Genomic DNA, 23,033 nt, shown 5'->3' with positions numbered 1-23,033 from the left:
AGATTGCACATATTTACAAAGTCAACTTTTGATCCAATCTGCTTAAAAACATTCAAGCAATTCCTAAAATGACAGGTCATATATTTTTGTTAAGTTAATAAAAAAGTAAGACTTGAAAAGAATAGAGAATCAGACAAAGTCAATCATCTTGGCTTCAATTTTGTTAAGGAAGGGTGGAATAAAAATATAAAATAAATATTGAATAACCATTCGAATCAGTCAGTATCACATATTTTTTACTGAAAATTGCAAATACATTTGTAAGTTAGATTTGTTATTTAAAATACACTGTGGCATAGCTTTTGGCATTTATACAAAGCACAGAAAATCATAACATGGCAATGTGTGACATGTTCTACACATAACCACAGTCAACAATCCAGCTCAGACCTTAAAAAACTAGGAAGCAATGCAGATTGTTAAAATTCACACTATAGAGATGTTGCCAAATGATAGGCACAGAAATCATGTAATGGATACATCAACATTTTGTACAGATTTTATGTGGTTTGTTCTTATACCACTTTTCAAATACACTACTGATAATCTATACATAACAAATGAATAACAATCAGCCAGTTTTGTCTAAGGTTAAGGCACTAGGTACAAACGGGCAACCATGAATTCTAGTCTAGCCTTAGCCATGAAAGCCATCTGGATATTCTTTGCACAATCACTTAATCTCAGCACCTGTCACAGAATTGTTGTGGGCAAAATAGGAGGAGAAAGGTATGTTGGCTATTGAGTTATCTGTAAAAATAATGAAGGAAGTATATACTGTATCTGTAAGAGTGTGTGTGTCAGTGGTGGGTTGTAGGCGGTACGCCCCGGTATGGGTGTACCGGTGCCTGCGGGGAGCACCAGCTACCGTTCCAGTACGGTGTTCTGGAGGGCCCACCATCCTTTACTGTATTTGAGCTCTTCAGTGCTTCCGTGTACATGCACGGAGTGTACGGCGCCTGAATGACGCTCCGCTGAGGAGCTGGAGCATTGCAGAGGCATCAAGGAGCATCGCAGGAGGTAAGGACGCATGCGTGCACTGCACATGTGTGCACACGTTCATGTGATGGTCGCCAGCCCCGTTGCACTATACCGGTTGCAACAGGATCCGGAAGTCACCACTGGTGTGTGTGTGTGTGTGTGTGTGTGTGTGTGTGTGTGTGTAATAAATAAATATATAAAATGCCTGGATGAGAATGACAAAACCATAGAAAATGTATCCTTTAATATAAGAATGTATCAACATAATATTAGTGCTGTTTCAAGCTTTGTGCAGCAAATCAAAAGTCATAATCCAAAAGAGAATAGAATCAACATCCAACGGGCATGGAGACATAGTTAATACTTTTATTTTAAATTAAGCTAATAATTTTGTTTTTGTTTTGTTTTGGTAGTGGTGAGTTTGGAATACCAACACTACACTACCAACATTGCAGCTAATAGAATATTATGAGACCAAGACTCGAATCACCTTGATGCCACTGTTTTCGGTCCTGGGCTAGGGTTGTCAGGTGGTGCAGCGAGTCGCTATTATATGATTTTCGGCTAAGATTGAATGGGCGCATGACTATATCTTCGGCTTTCCGTTTGAAGTGACGCAGAGTGGTTAGACGAACACCTCCTTTTGGCCGTTTCCAGGTCGGACCAGGCTCTGCAAGCAGGGAAATTTTTGGGATTCGATTATCTGGCATTCTCAATGTATGGCCTAGCCAGCGCCAGCGTCTAAGTTCTATAATGGCAGATACATTTTCATTGATATCACATCTTCGGCGGATTTCAGCATTGGATATTCTTTCAGAGTACTTGATTTTCGTAAGTCTACGCAAGCAACGGTTTTGAAATAAGTCCAGTTTGTGTTGATGAGCAACTTTTATTGGCCAGGTTTCACAACCGTATAATAACGTTGGTATGATAGCAGCCTTGTATATACGAACTTTGGTTTTCAGGCGAATGTCTTTCCTAGCCCAGAGTTTCTTGAGTGAGCTCCAGGCATTTGTTGCTTTTTGAATTCTAGCACTTATTTCTGAAGAAACATCTCCATTTCCCGTAATGTTGCTGCCAAGGTAGGTGAAATGATCAACAGCTTCAACTGTGGTGCAGTGGTTAGGGTGCAGTACTGCAGGCCACTTCAGCTGACTGTTATCTGCAGTTCAGCGGTTCAAATCTCACTGGCTCAAGGTTGACTCAGCCTTCCATCCTTCCGAGGTGGGTGAAATGAGGACCCAGACTGTGGGGGCGATATGCTGACTCTGTAAACCGCTTAGAGAGGGCTGAAAGCCCTATGAAGCGGTATATAAGTCTAACTGCTATTGCTATTGCTAATTGGTTCATTTTGAATGTGGATGGTTTGGTCGTCTATGTGGTTGCAGCACATCATAAGCTTGGACTTGTTGCCACTAAGGACTAAGCCTAGACTTGCAGCTTCTTTTGCCACTCTATCCACCATGTCTTGTAGTGAATCCAACGAATCTGCGATCAGGGCAATGTCATCGGCGAATGTTAAGTCGGTCAGTATAAAGTTATTTGGGTAGATAATGACTCCTCCCGGTTGATTATCAAGCGCTTTTGACAATATGGCATCCATTCCGATGTATAATAAAGTTGGTGACAAGATACCACCTTGCCTGACTCCAGAGTTTACAGTGAAAGCGTCACTTTCTTCATTATAGGCTTTTACTTTGCAGGATGTATGGCGATAAAGGGCTGTTATTATGCCACACAGCTTGTTTGGAATTCCGTCTTGATGTAATAACTTCCACAGACTTTCTCTATGAATGCTATCAAAAGCAGCAGTAAAGTCGAGAAAGGCAATGTAGGTTGGCTGCCTGTACTCGTGGCGCAGTTCTAGTAGGTGTCATAGGGCACTAATTTGGTCAATACACCCCCTCCCTGACCTAAAACCCGCCTGATTTTCCCGGGTTCTTTGTTGTCATCCATCTTTTATACGATTCAGTATTATGGCCTCAAGAATCTTATATGCCAAATTAATTAGTGAAATTCCTCGGTAGTTTTTGCACTCGGTTTTAGTACCTTTTTTGTATAAAGGTAGTAGCAATGCAGTTTCCCAATCTTTTGGAATTTGTTCTTCCTTCCAGATAAGACTGAAAACACTTTCCATTGCACTAATCACATGGATACCACCGGCTTTAAAAATTTCGGCGCTGAGACAGTCATCTCCAGGGGTCTTGTTATTTTTTAGCTTTTGAATGACTGCCGCAATTTCTAATCCTGATGGCAGCAAATCGTTGATATCATACGGCTGGTGATTTGGAGCATCTGTATTATCTGTTTCAGCCGTAATCGGTTCTGGTCGGTTCAGCAGGTCTTCAAAATATTCACACCACCTAGTCAATCTAGCTTCTACGTCGGTAATCTTGTGGCCAGTTTTATCTGTGATACACTGACTGACTGGGGTTGAATATTTCCCAGCAGTAACTCTGACCAATCTGAAGAACTTTCTGTAATCGCCATGATGTTGAGCTGTTTCCAGTTCTGTGGCTAGCTGATTATAAAAGGTCTCTTTATCCTGCCTAGCACTTCTTTTAACTTCACGGGCAAGTTGGGCAGCTAATGGATGATTATTATTTGCAAGAGCTAGCTTCCTTTGTTGGGAAAGCTGGATGGTGGCATGTGAAATCCAGTCATTTTTCTGATGTTCATATGGTGGAATGCATTGGCTAACCGTAGCTTGCAATTGTTTTCGAAGGAGCGACCATGATTCATCGACTGATTGTGGCATTTTATCCGATTTTGATACTTCTTCCTCAAGAGATTTCATAAAGTGGTCTCTTATCTTGGGATCTTGGAGGCTGTGAATATTCAGTCGTTTTGGAGCTGGTTTATGCATTCTGTTTTGGAATTTAAGATGGAATTTGGCAGCCACTAAGGCATGATCGGTTGCAACATCGAGTCCCCAAAAGGACCTGCAGTCAGTAACTGATTTGCTCCATTTCTGCTTGATTAAAATATAGTCTATTTGGTTTCTAGTTGCTCCGTCAGGGCTTACCCACGTTTGAAGATGCCGCTTCTTATGGCAAAAGAACGTGTTAGTAAGCATGAGCCCGTGGTGACTTGCTAGCTCAATGAGACGTTCGCCATTTTGACAGGTGTTGGTATGTGGAATGTAACAGCCAGTTATTTTACCTTGTCTTCTGCTTCCACCAACTTGGGCGTTAAAGTCACCCACTACGATCAGGAAATCCTTTCTAGGAATTAGTGATAGTTCGTCTTCCAGCTGATGATAGAATTCTTCAATTGTCGCCTGATCATTAGCATTCGTAGGTGCATAGACCGATAATAATGATACATTGAATGGACGGCTTTTGATACGAAGGTAGGCTAATCGTGAATTTATCGGCTTCCAGGCTATGACTGCTTTTGCGGCTTTTTGACTGAGGGCAAAGCCGACACCAGCGAGCCCAGAACCGTTTGTTGGGCCGCTATAGAATAGTTGTATAGATCCCTTTTTGTGTGGGACTGATATTGTAGCAGTTCCATCGTTTGGCAATCTCAATTCTGACACACAACATATATCAACGTCTCTATCGTAAATACTTTTAGCGAGAAGGGCCTGCTTCCCTGTTTGTACCAATGTTTGCACATTGAGGCAACTGATATTGTTTAGCCCTAAAAAGGAATGGATACGGCGATCCATGGAAGATCCGTATACTAATAGATGGAGGAAAAAAATTGGCCAAATCTTGAAGGCTTAACATCCGAGGTGCTATGCTACCACTTCCGACGAACTGGTAGTGGCAGCGGCGCAAGGCTCTGCCCACCCACCCAGATGTCATCAAGGACCTTCTGCGCATGCCCAGACGTGTGCGCTCCCACTACCAAACCAGTAGTGAAGAAAACAGAATACCATCTCTGCTTAGCATGCAGTAGAAGTTAATTAACTGTTCTATCATACTGTACTATTAACTTTACAACTGCTATATAATCAGTTGTTTTATTCTAAAAAAAACCTGTAAGAGTTTATCCCTTGAGAATGTGACTACTCAAATGTTTTGTACTTCCAAGTATTAGAAGCATTTAACTGGTAGCCATGAACGTGTTCCAATTTTCTTCGCACGAATCCCTTTGACTATTAAAATAACTATGCCTTACTTTATGTACTGTATGATCTGGACGGTATTCTCAATTTTAAGAAAAGTGTCTTGCTGATTTATGGGCTTTGAACATAGACAGGATCTATATAGACAGACTAGTCATCTGTTGAAAGACCTGAGAAGAGTGTATATTTGGCTTGGACAATTCTGTAGAATATCATGAAGCACAACCTGTTCTTAGATGTTGTTCTACTAGTTTCAAAATTTGAAACATTCTTAGAATAACAAAAATGTATAGATTTGAAACCAGAGGTGGTATTCAGCAGGTTCTGAACAGTTCTGGAGAACCGGTAGCTGAAATTTTGAGCAGTTCGGAGAACAGGTAAATACCACCTCGGACTGGGCCTGCCCCCATCTATTCTCTGCCTCCCGAGTCCCAACTGATCAGGAGAGAATGGGGATTTTGCAGTAACCTTCTCTTGGAGTGGGGAGGGAATGGAGATTTTACAATATCCTTCCCCTGAAGTGGAGAGGGAATGGAGATTTTACAGTATCCTTCCCTTGGAGTGTGAAGGGAATGAAGATTATACAGTATCCTTCCCCTGCCATGCCCACCAAGCCATGCCCACAAAACTGGTAATAGAAAAATTTGAATCCTACCACTCTTTGAAACATACTGGTGAACAGACATTTACAGTCTAGTTGTGGGGGGGGGGAGGCGTTGTGTGCAAAGGAGCTCTTAATCATGCAACTCCTTTTTGTAAACAGTGGAAGAATATTTCTCAAAAGGCTGTTTTTTTTCTTTTAATAAAAATAAAAACAAGCTGAAGAAACTGGGACACATGGGTGAAATTGTTTAAAGCATACTTGGCCAGAGTGTCTAGAATGTTTGAGCTCGCAAATCCTATACATTCAAAGAATGGATTGTTCTAAATTATCTGTGCCTTGCCTTAAAATTAAAATGACATAGTTTATTTAAAAAAGCTAACTCTTAAAATGCCTTGACTTTTAATACATTTCAGTGGAATGTAAAACTATTTCTGTCTATTTCAGTCAAGGCACTATTATCAGAATTCTAATGTCCCATACATAGTTTGAAAAATATAGAACACTTGGTCACATAAAATTCTATTTGAGTGACTTGTTAAGGAAAAGTCTTAAGAATTGCTACGCCGACCAATCTCTTTCACAATTGTCATACATTTAAAGCAATAAATTAACTTTGAAATATGCATAGACAAAGATTACATCTCAGATGCTGCCAAGTTTTTGTTTTTGTATTCCTTATATGTTCTTTGTAACGGCCAAATTCACATCACTTAAAGTAACTTGTTTGAAGAAGCTTCTTGGATGAGGAGCAAAATGTTTTCAAAGAAAAAAAAAACCAAGAAAGTCCAGTTGCCTTTCAGAAAAGCACTTTTAGGACGACCATGATCTGGATGACTGAGAATCTCCATACTGTCCATTTTGGTTTCTCAACCAGTTTTCATGGCTTAACTTACTGTGTGATACTGGCCAACTGTAATTTAGTCAATAAACCATAATTAATAAAAACACTGCTTAATGCACTGTATGAACCAGCTAATGTTTTCCCATTTTAATCAAACGTAGTAGTGCACTGAAACTGAAAGTAAAGCTGTCTTATAGAAAGTAATACTGCTTTTTAATGCTTCTGGCTCTTAACTGTCATTACTGGCAAACAGTCAAATAAGAGGCATGTTTTTAAGATTCTGGATCAAACATGGAATTTTTTCCCCACACAAAGCATGTTCTTCGGCTCTTTCCCACATTCCATACCGAAGAACAGATTGTTTCCTTCACTTATATTTTTTCCTCAACAAATTTAACAAGATTGGATTAAAAGAAGAAAGTCTTAGCATTCATGACAAGACATATTTTTCAAGAATATAATGAACATTTAACTAATTCTAAACTAATTCTAAATTATGATGGCATTTGATAAGGAAATGGTTGTGAAGCCAAGTCAATACGATATCAAAATAGCAGCACTATTGCCTGCAGTTTTGAGAAAATAATCAGAAATAAATTATTATTGCAATACAGTCGTCTGATCTGTCCTTCTGACATATCTTGTGGGGAAGGTCAAGCCTGATGTGATATAATAGAGAAAAAGGTTAGATTTTTTTTAATGTCAACAATTTGGAATATTTAACCAGGGGGCTCCAAAATGCACAGCAAAGGGGGAAAAATAAAGTGCTGATACTGTACAGTATGGACAAAATATCCAAGTAATGGGAGGGGATAAAGAAAGAATCTACTGGAACAAGTATATACTGTGTGGGTGATCAATTATATCCACGCTAGTTAAACTATTTTCCAGGAACTATTCTAATCAGAATTCATAGGGCTCTTCCTCACTGCTGAATTAATATGCTCTCCAGCAGTTATTTAGTCAGCAAAACAATATGTCAGCACAATGTTGACTGGCCCCATTCAGATCCCCATTCTACCATAAACCAATGTCACCGGATTGCATTATCCTTATTTATTGTGTACCAGGTTAAGGCAAGGGACTGATGGATTCTCTTTCCTTCAGGTCGGTGGTGGGTTCCTACCAGTTCGGCTGAACCGGTAGTGGTATGGAGACCTGGATCACTGGAACCAGCAGCGACCCAGGCCTGCCACACCCCCGAACCAGTTCCCCGATCTCTTCTGCCATCACCGTTTTCAGTCAACTGCGCATGTGCAATGTGCGGCACGTGCGTGCAAAACACCCTCTCAGCGAACCAGTAGCAAACTGGTTAGGAACCCACCACTGCTCCAGGTGTTACCTGTGGGCCATCAATCACTCTAAGTGGGCAAAGTGAGTATTGACAGTAACTTAGACCAATGGGTTTTAACTCTTCTGTGCAACAAGGATTTGTTCTCCATTTACTGTCTGAGGAATCCATGCAAGACCTGAAAAGTCCTATGCAAAGCACGAATCAGGCATTATCAAGCAGATGTCTCTCAAGTCCAAGTCAAATTGGACACAGAGGACCAAACCCAGCAACCAGCCAGAAAGGAGTATAACTACAGCAATCTATAAAATAACAATAATAACTGGGGAAATCCTAAACCTTGACCACACCAGCAACCGAATGTCAGTGAAGGGTAACAAACTTTAGCCATTAAAATTATATCAGAACAAAAAACAAAATATAAAATTTAGACCTGAAAAAGGAAAGGATCCCTTTTAGAGACTGGAGCTGGGAAGGAGGCTGGCGGTGAAAAACTAACATGACAGGAAAAAAAAAACATTACTGGGCCATGTTTATGCTTAAGCAGGAGCAAAAGAAGAAGAGACATTTCCAACTCATCTGATAAAATCCTACAGGTAAAATCGATTTAAGCTTGGAAATCATGCTAATTAGCAGCCTGTTTGGTCTTTCTTATTCTAGCTTTTAATCTCCTTTATCTCCAATTTGTGCTTTGCTCTTTACAATCCTAGCTTCAGATTAGGTCTATTCAAGTTTATAACTGGTTTATATAGGCTATTCATAAACTTTTTTGTGTGTAGTTTTGGAAGTGAACAATCCACCAAGGTGGCAAGAGGTGCGCCATCAAATCCAGTTTCTTAATATCAGTAGAAAATACAAATGGTGGGCACTCCTTTTTAGATTATCTCTCTCTTTGTTAAGAGCATAACAAAGACCATGTCAAAATTCTTCAGTAAAAGTATGAAAGACATTTGTAGAGGATTTGGCTGAATGTTTGAATTTCCTTCCAAGGCAGATTTGTCTCCAATACTTTCCCACAGCAAATCTACTATTGTCTCTTCAGAGGGAGATTCCTTATTCTCTGCAAGCCAATAAAAAGGTCAGGCAGATGTCACTGACTCAGAAATACACTGTATGGCCTTCAAAAGTATAAAAATGTGATACGTATAGCTTGGATATTAAACATATCCTTGTTATATTGAAATTATTATGGATTTTAAATTTGTAAACCGGCCTTAATTATGTCTAAGTGCACATTTTTCTTCCTAAATAGATTTACTGGCGTGATGGAACTACTTTTAAACTAAAGTAATGTAGATAACCATGCTCGAGAAACTGTAACCTTTCACTTCACAGATTTCAAATCCATCTTATTCTATGAAATTATAGAAATATAAATAGATTACAAGAGTGATTACCAGCTGAATTCACACAATACATTTACATGTATTTCACCATATACTCTGCTTAGTTAACACAACTTCCTGGCTTCATACAGCACACTGAACTAACCATACAGACTGAGTTTGCATTATACGGTAGGCTAAATTTTTGATGGTTTATATTGTAGTTCTATTAGGTCATGAAAAGGCAGGAACAGCTGAAAGCATGCCATATGTAAACTATATGATCAGGCAGATTGAGTGAATAACAAAAAGAACGTGACACTATACTAAAAGGGGGGAAATTGACAAAGACTTCAGAACAATTTGGTAGATATGGTGGAAGACAAGAAAGACAACACAATGCAAAATCACTTCATTATTTCCATACACTATTGGAGTAAATATGTCAAACTCAAACTCAGTATGTCAAAAACAGAAATTTAATGAGCTTCCGAAATAGACCCCAGTAAACTGTAAACTATCAATAGCTCTTCTCTAACACTCACAACAAACCAATCAGTACACCAAGTCCTGTAGCACACTTCGATCATTACAACAGTTAGGAACTTACACAGATGGGGCAATGAAGGGCAGGCTAACAAACAGATCTACAAAGGAAAGCATGAGCCGTTATAGATATAAATGAATTGAATGGAAGCCATAGATAACAGAAAGATGGTGCATGACAGAATATATATCCTGCACATTTGTAATAAGATGTGATAAATAAATCATGGGCTGGAGATCCATTACCCTATGGATCCAATCCATTATCCACTAGAATAATGGCAACTTGAATCAAAAGGAGATCGGATCCAATTGACCTTTTATAAATTGGTTTTTACAAGATCAACTGGATCCAAACTTTTTTGGAATCCAGAATTCCCCAAAATGGATAAGGACAAATTGCCCTAATAGCCTCATCCACATTCTTGGTTACAAGTGCTGGGGGATGGGAGAAATCCCCTAATATCCTGCTGGAGAAAGTCCTCCTTCAACGAAGCTCCGGCGGAGCCAAGGGAGGAGGCGCCGCCCTTACCCCGTTAGCTGCCGCCATCTGCACCACCACCTCGGTGGCCGTCCTGCTGAAGTACCTGCCGTCGCTGCCCACCACCATGGTGCAGCCCTGGCGGTCGCGCAGGTCGATGGAGGAGAGCAGGCTCTGGATGAAGTTGGGCAAGTAATTGCGCTGGCCCTCGAAGACCGCGGTGGGCCTCCTGAGCCCGCCGCCGCCCGTCGGCTTCTGGTCCTCGTACGGGACCGTTTGCATGGTCAGCACCGGGATCGGGCTCCCTTCCATGGCGCTCGGCTTCTAACCTGCACAGGATCCCGGCGAGGAGCTTCTTTCGGTCGGCGCGGCGATGCCCCTTGCCTGGGGCGCTCCCGTTAGGAGAAGGATGAGCTCCCAGCGCCGCCCCGCCCTGCCCAGCCACTCCACCGCGCCTCTTTTCCCGCCTTAATCCTCGTTCTGCCTCGGCGTCCCTTGGCTATGCATGATGCCGAAGGCAAGTTCGCTTCAGGAAAGCAAAGAGCAAGAGGTTTCTTCCCGCCCGGGGCGCTCGCAGCCGCTTTGCCCACGCTCTCCCTCTCTGCAGTGTCCTCCGGGACGAGCCAGCTGCCCTTTTCGAAGAAGGACACGAGGGGGCTGCCAAAGCCTCTTTTGCAGGCGGCAGCCTCGGCCAGTAATAACCCTGGTAAGCGAAGCTGAGGATTGTTGTTCGCTGCCAGAGATGTAACTAGAAGCTGGGGCGTCTCTCTCTCTCTCTCTCTCTCTCTCTCTCTCTCTTCTCTCTCTCTCTCTCTCTCTGTGAAAGACATTTGTTCCAGAGGATCACATCCTGTCAGTCCTCCAGCTTTCTATTTTGCACAAAGCCGCCCAGCCCCTTTATAGATCAGCCTGGCCCGCTTCTCGACTTGCTGGTTGGGAATGCTCTTTTGGATCAGCTAAAAGAGAGTTCTGGGCTGGAATCGCAGCCCATAAGGGTGCAAGGCCCACAATGCTAAAAGCATTAGGATAATGTTCTGTTAGGACAATGGGATCAACCAGGATGAAAGGTTATGTATTTCCAAGCAATCCGCATGACACACCAGCATTGACAGTGCAGTTGGGTTCCTTTTATAACTTGGATTTGGTTTAGTAACCTTCCCCCCCACCTCCTGTTACTTTGGGCCTTGGTATCAGGTGAGTTCTCAAGTCACCATTTTTGAAAATGCAAGGTTAAGGTTTCCTTTGTCTAATACCAGAAGCAGCTGGTATGCATTAGAAAACAAAAAAGGCTCCTCCAAATGGTAATTAATTGAACATTATCTGTTTAGTTCTTCAGCTAAATAAAGTTGTTACAACTTTAAATCAGTAATTTTATAGGCCCCACCCTCAGGTTTTCACTCTGTAAGACACAAAGAAAGGAGAGGACATTGGAAGGGAAAAAAAGATTGATAGCGGTGATGCAAAATATACTCAATTTTCACATAATTTTGTGCTGCATCTCTTGTTTTTATGTTTGTCCTGTTCTGTCACCCACACGTCCCCATTCTTATTGTTCTTACTGTCCTTTTTGCCTTTTTTTAATGAATTTCCTCTTTCTCCCCTGGGTCAGAAATCCAGCCAGAGAAAAAAGAAACACAATTGGTGGTTAAATGGAAACCATTCCATAATGGCTTATTTCAGAAGAAGGAATCACTTTTTCCTCTTTCTCCTTTGAGATTAAATCCTAGGTCTCCATCCACCAGATTAACAGGATTGAACTACATTATTATCATATTTTCAAGCCCTTTAATAAGGACTTTTTATTCTATGCCAGCAGACTATAGCCCCAAATTGGGATAGCCCTAGCTAACCTAGAACGTATTCTAATCTTAACACAATTTACCATCCAAAGACCATTAAGTCCAGAATCTAAAGTTACCCAATAAATAATATACTGTTTCCTCACTGTGCTATTTTGGATCCATTACTCTGATGATGCCAGAGATAGTTTGGTACAAGACTGGCTGGAAAAGAATATGGAAGAAAAAATATGTCACAATAAGAACACATTGACTGACATAAAACAATTCAGTTTCTCATCATGTTAAGGGAAGATAAACATATTCTATATTATGTTCCTAAATACTGTATTTTTCCTGTATGTTTAAATGGGATAAATTTATATCTCAGGAATTCCAACCATCAAGCTATTGATTGTAGCTGAAGAAGGAATTCATCAGGCATATTTCATACAAAGTCACAGGCTGGGTGATATTTGCACACCATGCTTACCCACAGTTTAGTCTACCCCAGTTTCATATTATATGCTAGTTTATGGATCAGGGAGTAGGGTGGACACCGTCATTATGAAGTATGTCTTTGGGAAGGTGTCTATTAGGACATGGATGTACACAAAGGAAGAAAATAATGGAAATGTTGTAATCTCCCCACACAAACTACTCCTTTTGTATATATCTCATATTTTGTATGCAACTATGTAAATAAACTTTATGTACCTTGTGATATACATTTAATCACTGATGTAACCTCTCTGGACTCAGTTGGTGGCATTGATTACAGGAAGGGGAATGGATAAAGGACCTTAAAAAACTATGTGCTATAAAGACCAGTTTGAAATTTTTAATTGTTAGTCAAGAAATAGGAAATTTTGATTTCAGCTTTCTTAACAGCTTTGTTTAGCTGAAATACTTGATCTTAAACTCATCTACAAGACTATGCTTATAGGAAGTCCTCATTTAGTGACCACCATTAGATCAGTAAGTCAGAGTTAAGTGAAGCAGCCACTAAGTGAAACTGCAGCTGTGCTTACGATGTTATTTCAGCTTTCCTTTGCTTTACAGACCTGTCAAGGTAGTAAATGATAGTAAAATTACTTTTTCATCACATTTGTAACTGCAGTCACTAAAGGAGGCAGTTCAGTTAATGAGGACCAGCAGTATTTAGAGAAAAACACCGAAGGGAAATTACAAGTAAGTATATGCTATAAGTGTGAGGACAAAATACGAAAAAATGCATTGTCTTCTGGAAACCAGCAATTCATCACTTTCAGATAAATGATGAAATGCTTTAAGCACCAACACTAAATTCAGCAAAGGGTGGGGCGGGGAGGTACCATGTTTATAATGGAAGTCTTGCACATTGGAAAACACTGAAACAAATTCTAGGATATTTAGTCAGTTCATATGGAGCATTGGAACAGCCACAATGCATAAATCATGTTTGAAAAGTAAGGTATCAGATTGCTCAATTTATACTCTTGGCAGGTTTACCAAATGCTTTTAGTTTAAGCTTACTTTTCACTATATTTATGCAAGTGGGGATACACAGCAAAAGATTACTGTGCATTTTCTTCCTTTACGAGGTTGTTGCCAAACCTAATTATTCTGAAGCAAGCTTTGGAAAACTTTGGGATTTACAAAGTGGCAAAAAAAAATCTGGAATAATGCTTCTTCTCCCCCCCCCCTCCCTTTTGCTATGTAAGAAGAAAAGACTTGTTTGTAAGTTCAGAATGCACATTTACCTGCTTCCAGTTTTCTATTTAAACCAAAGGTAAAAAGCACTATTCCTGTAAACATGGATATACAGTAAAGTATTAATAGATAAACTTATTTAGCATCTGCTGGATTTTCTACTTCATCCATCCTCCATTTTTCAGTGAAAAGCTCTACTAATTCTATTACTATATTTTTATTATGAACACTTATCTCTTGTCCTGAGCTGTATTAAAAAATTTTTAATATGTATACTTAATGAAAAATACAACAATTGTAATATACTTCCCTGTTATATATGGATATTTTCTGTTTATTTCACTGCTGTATTGAGTACTTTCTTAACTGCCTGAATGTTCTGCACAGAGTGTTGAATAACTGCCAATAATCTTTGTGAAATGTAACAATAAACTCCTGGGAATTAAAGTTATGGAAAAAGTAAAATAATTTTTGTGAATCATCAGAAAAATTCTATTTTTATGCAGCTCGATGCTTGTAATTACTTTAAAAACATTCACAAATGCTAAGACATGCATATATATTTTAATCTCATAATATTGATATGAGATTGCATTAATTAGACAATATTAAATATGTATAATTCTAAGCTTGTCTTAATATTCAGGGTAAGTATTATTGTTTTAGAGTTAATATATTTGAAAGGGATGGTGATTAACTAAGGATACTGTAGAAATGCAAAGCTTTTCAGCCCAAGATGTTTTTCTGACAAAATCTGCAAAAATTGTAGCAAATATTCCAGATAAAACATATGTTAATCTCACTTATGTTGTATACCTTCTTTCTCTTTCTCCCTGGAAACACTATACTGATTACCAGCAACTGGGTAGCAGGTTCAGAAACTTATTCAGTGCTGCTTTTCTTCTTGGAGAAAACCTTAAATAAAGCATCCACAATAATGCCACCAATCCTAGAATATAGTACTAAAAAAACCAAAATAAGATTTAATAATTTGAAAAGCAAGCAAGAAAAATATTTATTCTGACAATAGAAATCCAAAATAGCAGCTTGGTGCCTGTATTTTAAACTTTTTCAAATACCAGAGAAAGTGATTAAATAGCGCCACCTGGAGTGAAAAATCTACATTGTATACTATTTTTTTCCCAAGATACACATAACCTTAATCAGAACACTCGAGTTCAGCTGTATAAAAATATAAGTTTTGGTAACCTTGAAAAAAAGTTGTTTGTTAACCACTATTAACATAAATTCAGGAGCAGTTTTATTTCTTGTTAATAAAACATATCTCATATCCTTTTTGGTTGCGTTTGTAATATCTATGTATGCTATCAAGACAAATTTCCAAATAAAGTTAAATCATAGGTATATGTGTGCATGCATGTGTATATGTTTAGATGGTGTCGATAGATAGACAGGCAGATAGATAGACAGACACATAGATCTCATTATTAGCCCAAGTCAATCCACTGCAGGATGAAGTGCCATCTTCGGCTACTTTCCAACTGCTTTGACATGTTTTTCCATTTATAGTTAACGCATTGTATAAGTAACAACCTGTGTTGATGTATGGTTATAAGCCTGATGTTGAATGCAAAAGCCGTGCAGAAATTAAAAGTTGCATAAAGAAGCATGGACCTACAAATGCTTAATATAATGCAATCTGACAGGAAAAGATGTGTTTGTTTATCAATTGAAATCATTCCACTGCAGAGTGAAAGCATCTTCATTGAAGGTTATGGACTGTATTTTGACTTACTGGTCCAGTGTGGGCTATTAGATAGATGTTTTTTGATTCCCCAATCTGGGGCTATGATATTATGTTTAGCCTAAACACACACTTAACTAAAATGAGAGCAAATTTTACTCACTGATGTAGTACTATACTATTTTTAAAAATCATTTCCGCATTGGGAAAAAAATCCTATATATAACACACACAAAGAACCACAAAAAATTAGCATGGCACCTTCTCTGATCTACTTTATTGCAAACAGAATTTTTATATGTGCAGAACATTAAAAAGATAACCACCTAAATTTAACAAAAATGTTTTTTACTATCTTAATTTATTGTTTGATTCTGTATAATACAGTTTGCCTTTACATAAGTCTCACAGAAGTAATAATGTGTTTTGATAAAACCCAGATCCCCCAGGATCATGTACAAAACATAGGATGGAAATAAATTAGATATGAAAAAGCAAGCAGATGACATAGGATGCTTAATTCTCTATCTACCCTAGCAGATGAGCTGGGTTACTGGCAATCTTTATCTTAACTTCCCTGCAGTCTGCTCTCTCTGAACTTTTTTTTATTGAAGAAAAATTCCTCCAAAACTATTTTGTTGTCTGAAGCAAATAATAAAATGAGGTTCCCTCCATTCTAGGAATAGAAGTTGATTACATTTATAGCTGGCCCTTGAAATTTTGCTGTGGGATATATTTCTGAACTAAATAAGATATTTTTTGAGGCCTAGAACAGATAGCATAATACATACTGATCTATTCTCCAAGAAGGGCAATCTGTTCACATGAGAACTACCTATATTTGACTTTGGTGCCAAAGACACTCTAACTTATACTATTATAATAATTTGCCATAGTTCAAAATACGTTTTGATGCTTTATGGAAAGAATAAACTAAGGAATGGGATATGTGTATAAAGTAGAAATGCAAACAGAGATCTTTTCAGTTCAAAACTAATTATAGTGGCTGGGAATTAGGAGACATGTTGAACCAAGTAGTTGAAAGTAAAATGTAAGAAATAACAAAAAGAGTTATAATTTTTAGTTGCTCTAAACAACCTGTTGATGTTTGACAAACAAATCTAATGAAAGATTCTTGGACATCTGATCTCTGCATGGAGTCAGTCTCTCTTTGGATAAGTTTCAAACTTGGTTAATTTCTTGAATTTTAGGATATATATAGCTTTAATGTGAGTGATTACAATCATTATTGAGGAATACAGCATTATATAGGTAGGTATGGGAGGACAGATGAAAAGGACCAGACTAATTCTAATAATCCAGAATAACCCACAATATTTGGGGGGGAAAAAAGAATGAATATTCTCAACTGGAAGGAAATACAAACACAAGTTGCTATAAGGAGGTAAATGGAAAACCTGGGATTCAAAGTGCCTCATGCTGTTCATAAAATGGAATATCTTTTATCAATTTAGCCCTTTCATCAGTCGTCTATTTCTGTTTTTTTTTTAAATGTTGACAACCAATTGAGCAGTCAGCTCCAACCCAATTCTGATTAGAAAACAAGGAGTCTGTCAAGTTGCTTTCTTTCTTTCTTTCTTTTTGGTTCAGTCACACTTCACTGTATTAAAGTGGATCTTTAGATGTGGGGCACATGTAAACTTTGCTCAGTCGCTGCCTGAAGAAGGACGACGTTTTCCTTATGTAGGATGCTGTGCTTCACCCCAGGAAGGGAGTCAGGCATCCTCATCGGCGTGGTGCGAAAGAGGGAAACCGGGGAAGTGACTTTCACAATTTAAGGAGCCATCTCTTCAGGGTTTTTTTTTTGGGGGGGGGGGCGTGCTAAAGCAGAGCGATTGGAGGTCAGATGAAAGATCCGACGCGTCCTTGAAACTGTCGCCTGCAAGCAATTTGCAAAGTCCGGTAAGAGAAAGGGAGCGCGGGTCTAAAAGGCAGGAGACGGGCTGAGGGTCAACTCTGAGTGACCCGCGAAGAGCGCTGCGGGACCCTGACCGGTGCCGGGAGCCAGCAAGGTCCTCCACGAGGCCACGAGGCGCTCCGGGCGGGAGAGCAGAGCCGGGCTGCGGTTGCAGGTGGCGGCGGGAGAGGAGGGGATCCAAGCGCTCAGCTGCACCAGGGCGGGCGCCGTCTTCATGATGCTCTCGATGCTGAAGGAGCACCTGCTGCTGCTGCTGTCGCCGCCCTGCAGGCCGATTCCCCCCGGGGGTCTCTTTTCTTCCTGGCGCCCCTTCCCCGCTTGCACGGACCCACGGGCCGCTCCCGCTCTTCTTTCCGTCGACGGCGGCGAGGTGCAGGCGGGCAGAAGCCCGGCGGCCGGAGGCAGCAAAGGCCCAGGGGAAGGTGGGAAGAGCAGGATCCCGGCGGCCGAGGGTCCCGGAGGCCGCTTGAAACGCTGCCGGCGCCTCAGGAAGCTGCCGTTGTGAAACATGCCCTGCGAGGCCGGGTGGAGGCGCCACAAGTGGCCTTTGCCGGGGCTGCCGGGCTGGCGGGGCACTTTGACGAAGCAGTCGTTGAGCGAGAGGTTGTGGCGGATGGAGTTCTGCCAGGCGGGGAAGCGCCGGCCGTAGTAGGCGAAACGCCCGCGGATGAAGGCGCAGATGTCGCTCAGAGGGAGCTGCTGCTGCGGGCTCTGCAGGATGGCCATGGTGATCAGCGCGATGTAGGAGTAAGGAGGCTTGGCCAGCCCCTCGGGCGGCGTCGCAGCTGCAGCAGCCACCGTTGCTCTGGCAGGCTGGTGGTTCCCGCCACCGCCGCTCCGGGTCTCCTTGGGACGGGGCCTTTCGCCCAAGACGCCGGGACTTTCTTCCTCATCTGAACTCCGACCTCCTCGGAGAGGTTCCTGAAAGGCTTCCTCGCCGGATGGGCTCATAGGAAGGGAAGATCCACGCGGCCACGAAGACCTGCAAGCGGTGCGACCGAATGACCCAGCTTCGAAGCTGTGGGGTCTTTTATTGCCCCGTTTCTACCCTCCTTGTCATCTGAAGAGGGAGGGTCTCCTTTTCCATTGGCATGCTCTAATCCCTAGGGAAGGGGGGAGCGCATCAGAGGGGACCCCCCCTCCCTTTCCCTCTGACTGACAGGAGCGTCACATAGGAAGGTGAACTCAGAAATCCTATCCAGGTGTCCCGTGTTAATGGGGTTTTAAAGAGGGGCATGGCATGGCTTGCCAAATGATAAGTTGTAGTCATCAACCGTTGATATCATGGCTAATAGTGACAGGTGATGGTCCAATCAGCCTACTAGACGACTGAAATAAAGGGAACTGGAATATTTATATGGAAGAAGTAGGAACTGTTAAAACTAATTATTGGGCTCAAAATTCTGATAAGTGTTTTGTTTCATTTTTTGGTAAATTAATGTTGGTTAAAAGATGCATGTCTTCTTGAAAGCCTATCCTACTTTCTGGTGGCTTACAGTCCAGAAATCAGAGAGTATTCTGGAAGAGAGCCTCTAGGCAATGGGATTTTTTGGAAAGCAAGGCAAAGTGGACACTCATAGAAAGAAGGCATAGCTTATTCATGAAGTGGGGAAAATGAACTGGAGAGGTATTCTAGGTTATTACAAGGGGTGGAATGGAGGTTGAGAAGAAACGATAGATGAACAAACAAGGATGCTATGTTTACAGTAGTAGAGGTTTCTTTCTTTTCAAATCATGGGACAGTACTTTAAAAATACAGATAAAGAACCTTTTTAATTTTTTTTAATAGAGGAGAAAAACCCCTTATCCGTAGGCAGAAAAAGCACAAAAATTAAAATTCTTGTCAAATTGCCTTTGCAGTAAATAAAGACATAGAAATATTAAATATTGAAATATTAAAATGCTATAATAGGTATGTGGTATGATACAGAGAAATCCAGGAAAAACTTATTTATTTGTACCAGGAAAAACATAGTAATTATCCATGTTTCCTTCCCAGAGTACAAAATAAGGTGAGAAAGAGAAAACTTGGTGCAGAAAATTCAAGAGTTGCTTGCTTAGCTAATCTTCTAACAGTACTCTGGAACTGATTCAACCCACACCCTTGTAAAATCTGCCACGTGTTTCTAATATATTTGTGTTTAAAAAATAAATGAAAACATTCATCCTATCCTGTTTAGAATTAAGTTACTCTGCATTGATTACAATGCATTGACTACAAAGCCTGAAGTGGATGGTAACATTTACAAAATTCTTATTTTTATATTTTTATGTGTACATTAATCAGCCTTAAACTAAATGAAAGAAGTTTATTTATAAGACACCACTGCACTACACTATAAAAGTAATGAATTCTTTTTTTTTAGTGCTTTTTACCCCATTAGTAAATCAGGCAATAAAACATGTACTATCTTGTAACATCCACTTAGAGTAGACTCACATATTTCTGGTCGGATGTATTTAAATTTCAGAATAATCTTTCTGATGTTGAGCTATTGCTTATTGAGATATACTGTTAAATGATTAATTTCAAAACATAGCTTGTTCATCTATAATTGAATTACAAAATTTACCAAGATTATTTAAAGCTTTCTAAAAATAGCAGAACATGTTAAAGCAGTTATCCAATATTTTTATCAAATTCACCAAACTTCATTATTTTCCTATCATGTTAAAAAATAGAAAATAATATCCTTGTTTTGAACTATTTCAAATCCCTGGATTAGAAGAACTGAGCACTTGTTATGTGCAATCTTATTGCAAATACCGGTATATCAGTGGATCTTACTCTTTACTAGAATTTCACTTTAAGAACATGTCTGATTTTAAAGATCACTCAGGGTCAACCAGCCACTTCTATTGACAGAATAATAATTACCTTGAGGATGAGAAAATCAATCAGAAAATTGGTATAGTTGAAAAGTAGATGGAAATCTTTATTAAGATTTATGTGAAATCTGATACATTAGAAGAGTTAATAAAATAGTGGTTTATTACAGGGTGTGATACTTACGTCCATTTATATCTATGGCTTCGAAAGAAGTAACAAGTGCTGTCTTAGAGATTCAGGAAATCAGTGCTTGGGATGGCAGTCCAACCACTATACCCAATTAGGCAACTGAACAGAAATCAGAGTTTATAGCGCAATGGAAAAGGGTGAAAAATGAATGTTTTTCTGCAGTTTGCTTTCAGAGAGAGAGAGAGAGAGAAATCACTGGCCAATATTTTTTTCTTCTCTTTAAAGAACTAGCCATGCTCTCTACCTTTGAGGGATTCAAATTTCCTTTCAAGCAGAAGATTCACACTCCTACCTTTAAAATAAAGTTGTGTCATCCTCATTTCTTTTGATAAGGCATCCTGGTTCTTTAAAAAACAGAAGTGTATCAAAACTAAAGAAATGTATTCACATTTGAGCCGTGATTTCATTAGTTTAGAGCAGGGGTATCCAAGCCTGGCAACTTTAAGATTTGTAGAGTTCAACTCTCAGAACTGGGAGTTCATTATGGTTGGGAAATTCTGGGAGTGGAAGTCTTAAGTTGCCAAGGTTGGATACCCCTGCTCTAAAGAAACAATTTTCAACGTTCATTATAGTACCCTTCCCTAATCTTTATCCTGATATACTCTTGAACAACCGCCATTGTCTGTTGGCCATATTGGCTGAAAATTATGGGTATGCATTCCCATAACTAATGTGTGCGGGGTTTTTTTTTAAATGGAACATCTTGGAACAAAGACTGAGAAATGATATTTCAAAGATATACACATATTTACTTTATTAATTGCTAATTTTAGACAAATTCAGACTTGATATTCTATATATGGGCAATAGTTTTGTAAGGCTCAACTATTAAAAAAGAAAAATAGGCGCAAAATATTTTAATAATTCACTGGTAAAAAATGCAGGGTTAAAAAGCACTTTTCCTCAGAAGCTGGTATCAACTATTTTCCTCTATTTTGGTCACATTTGCTATGAAGAGGTCTTTAAGGATATCATTATCCAGGTTCCTTCCTAGGGACAAATAACATAAAAATGAAAACATTTTTAATATGTGACAATACTCTGTATTAAGGAGAAACATCACTGTTTCCTGAAATACAACCAATGCTTACCAAAAAAATTATTAAAACCAGATGATAAAGAGATAAAGAAAAGCCCCATCAAATCAGTATTATTCTTCTCTAATAAACTTTCTAGAACTACCTCAGTTGCAAACTCTGTGGAAATCCAAGAACTGCAGACCTTAAGCCCCTGGGAATGTTTTATTTCTCTAAAAATTAGTTTACTCTACCCAATCAACAGTGCTACTATGCAGTGAGCATCAACAAATGATTACAGATTAGAAATTTGACTTAACTTTTAGTCCTGAACTACACGTAGACTATGGCAGATGCAAGTGGTACTATTCACTTAAAAAGTGGAGCAGGGTTAACAACAACAGTATCATACAGCTGAGAATACTGTACTATATTCCCTTATCCATCATAGTTTCTTTCTTGTATTTTTATTAATATAATAAAACAAAGTTTTATTTTTAAAAAGATAGCATCAAGAAAGGGATAGCGAATTGCTGACTTTATACAATTAATGCTCAGTTAATAAAGGAAAAACCATGCCAAGCAAAATACGTTTGTCTGCTTTTATGATATAAGGAAGAAGTATGATTATTTTAGCTCAGTGCCAAAATCTCAACTATAACATGATGTATCAATGTTAAAACAAGACAAAAGGTTATTTACTTTTCAACAAAAGTTGGGCTGCTATAAAATGCACGTAGCGCTACTAAAAATCAGCAAAACGAATTACTGGATAAAGGTATATCTATGTTAAGATACAGATAGGAAGGTAACTCAGCATTCCTTCTCTGCATGTTGTTTTTGTTGAGTGGCATTAGAAATCTACATGATAAACAGCTGCATTCTATTCTTGGCTTCATTTATGTACTGCTTACTATTATATTTATATACCACTATAATCCCACGGAACTATCAGGGATAACATCGTAATTGAAACATTGTTGGTTGAAAACCACACCTTTTAAAATATACAAAAGCTTTATATGAGAATGGAAAAAAATCTAAGATATGTTTTTGCTTCCAATTAAACCAGGGGTGGGTTCCTGACTGTTCTAACCTCGTCTATAGAAGAGGTTCCACAAATCTAGTTTAGAACCGGTTCCAGCTCCCTCCCCTCGCCCGTCCGCACATCATCAAGATGAAGAGCAAGAGAAGGAATTCTGGGAGTTGAAGTCCACAAGTCTTAAAGCTGTCAAGTTTGAACACCCCTATGGTTTTATTTTTTAAAGGGTTAGGGGTGCAAGGGTCTTGTAACTTGACAGCTTTAAGACTTCCGTGCTTCAAATGCCAGAGTTTCTGAGCCAACATTTTGGTTGCTAAGCAAGAGCGTTGTTAAAGTAAGTGAGTTTCACCACATTTTACAAGTTGGCCATGCCCACCCAGCCACATGGCTGGCAAGCCACTCCCACAAAGCAGGCCACACCTACAGAAGAGGTTCTAAAAAAATTTGAAACCCACCAATGAATTACACCTAGACTGGGTAAGAACTGTCCAAGACTGTCATATATTATTCAGAAAATGCTTTCAGAACACATTCAAATAACAATAACATGGAAGCAAACCAATTCAGATGCAGAATCAATTGTTTTTTAAAAAGTTCACACGCACAAACATTACAAAGCTACTAAAAAGGAAAATTTATGTCAATGCAATGGAACGTTTAGTACTGTCAAATGTCAGGATATCTCTAGAGATAACTGG

At 39.4% G+C, this 23,033-nt stretch overlaps 2 protein-coding genes across 7 annotated transcripts in view; both read right to left on the bottom strand.

Annotated features, from left to right (window-relative positions):
* Nucleotides 1-10,887, bottom strand: part of PGM5 (phosphoglucomutase 5) — a 64,268-nt gene extending 53,381 nt beyond the window's left edge. Inside the window, exon 1 of the mRNA XM_032214596.1 lies at nt 10,196-10,887. Coding sequence (XP_032070487.1) covers nt 10,196-10,456 — 261 coding nt within the window. The 5' untranslated portion in view covers nt 10,457-10,887. The remainder of the gene's footprint in view (nt 1-10,195) is intronic.
* Nucleotides 10,888-20,205: 9,318 nt separating this feature from the next.
* Nucleotides 20,206-23,033, bottom strand: part of CBWD3 (COBW domain containing 3) — a 29,593-nt gene continuing 26,765 nt past the window's right edge. For 3 of the 6 annotated variants that reach the window (XM_032212923.1, XM_032212921.1, XM_032212924.1), the window contains exon 16: nt 20,206-21,267. In XM_032212923.1, coding sequence (XP_032068814.1) covers nt 21,194-21,267 — 74 coding nt within the window. In that variant the 3' untranslated portion in view covers nt 20,206-21,193. The remainder of the gene's footprint in view (nt 21,268-23,033) is intronic. The other 3 variants (XM_032212919.1, XM_032212918.1, XM_032212920.1) reach the window with 1 other exon arrangement.

Source organism: Thamnophis elegans, chromosome 3 (assembly GCF_009769535.1).
Source record: "Thamnophis elegans isolate rThaEle1 chromosome 3, rThaEle1.pri, whole genome shotgun sequence".
NCBI classification, from domain to species: Eukaryota; Metazoa; Chordata; class Lepidosauria; order Squamata; family Colubridae; genus Thamnophis; species Thamnophis elegans.
This window is presented reverse-complemented; position numbering and strand designations above follow the sequence as displayed.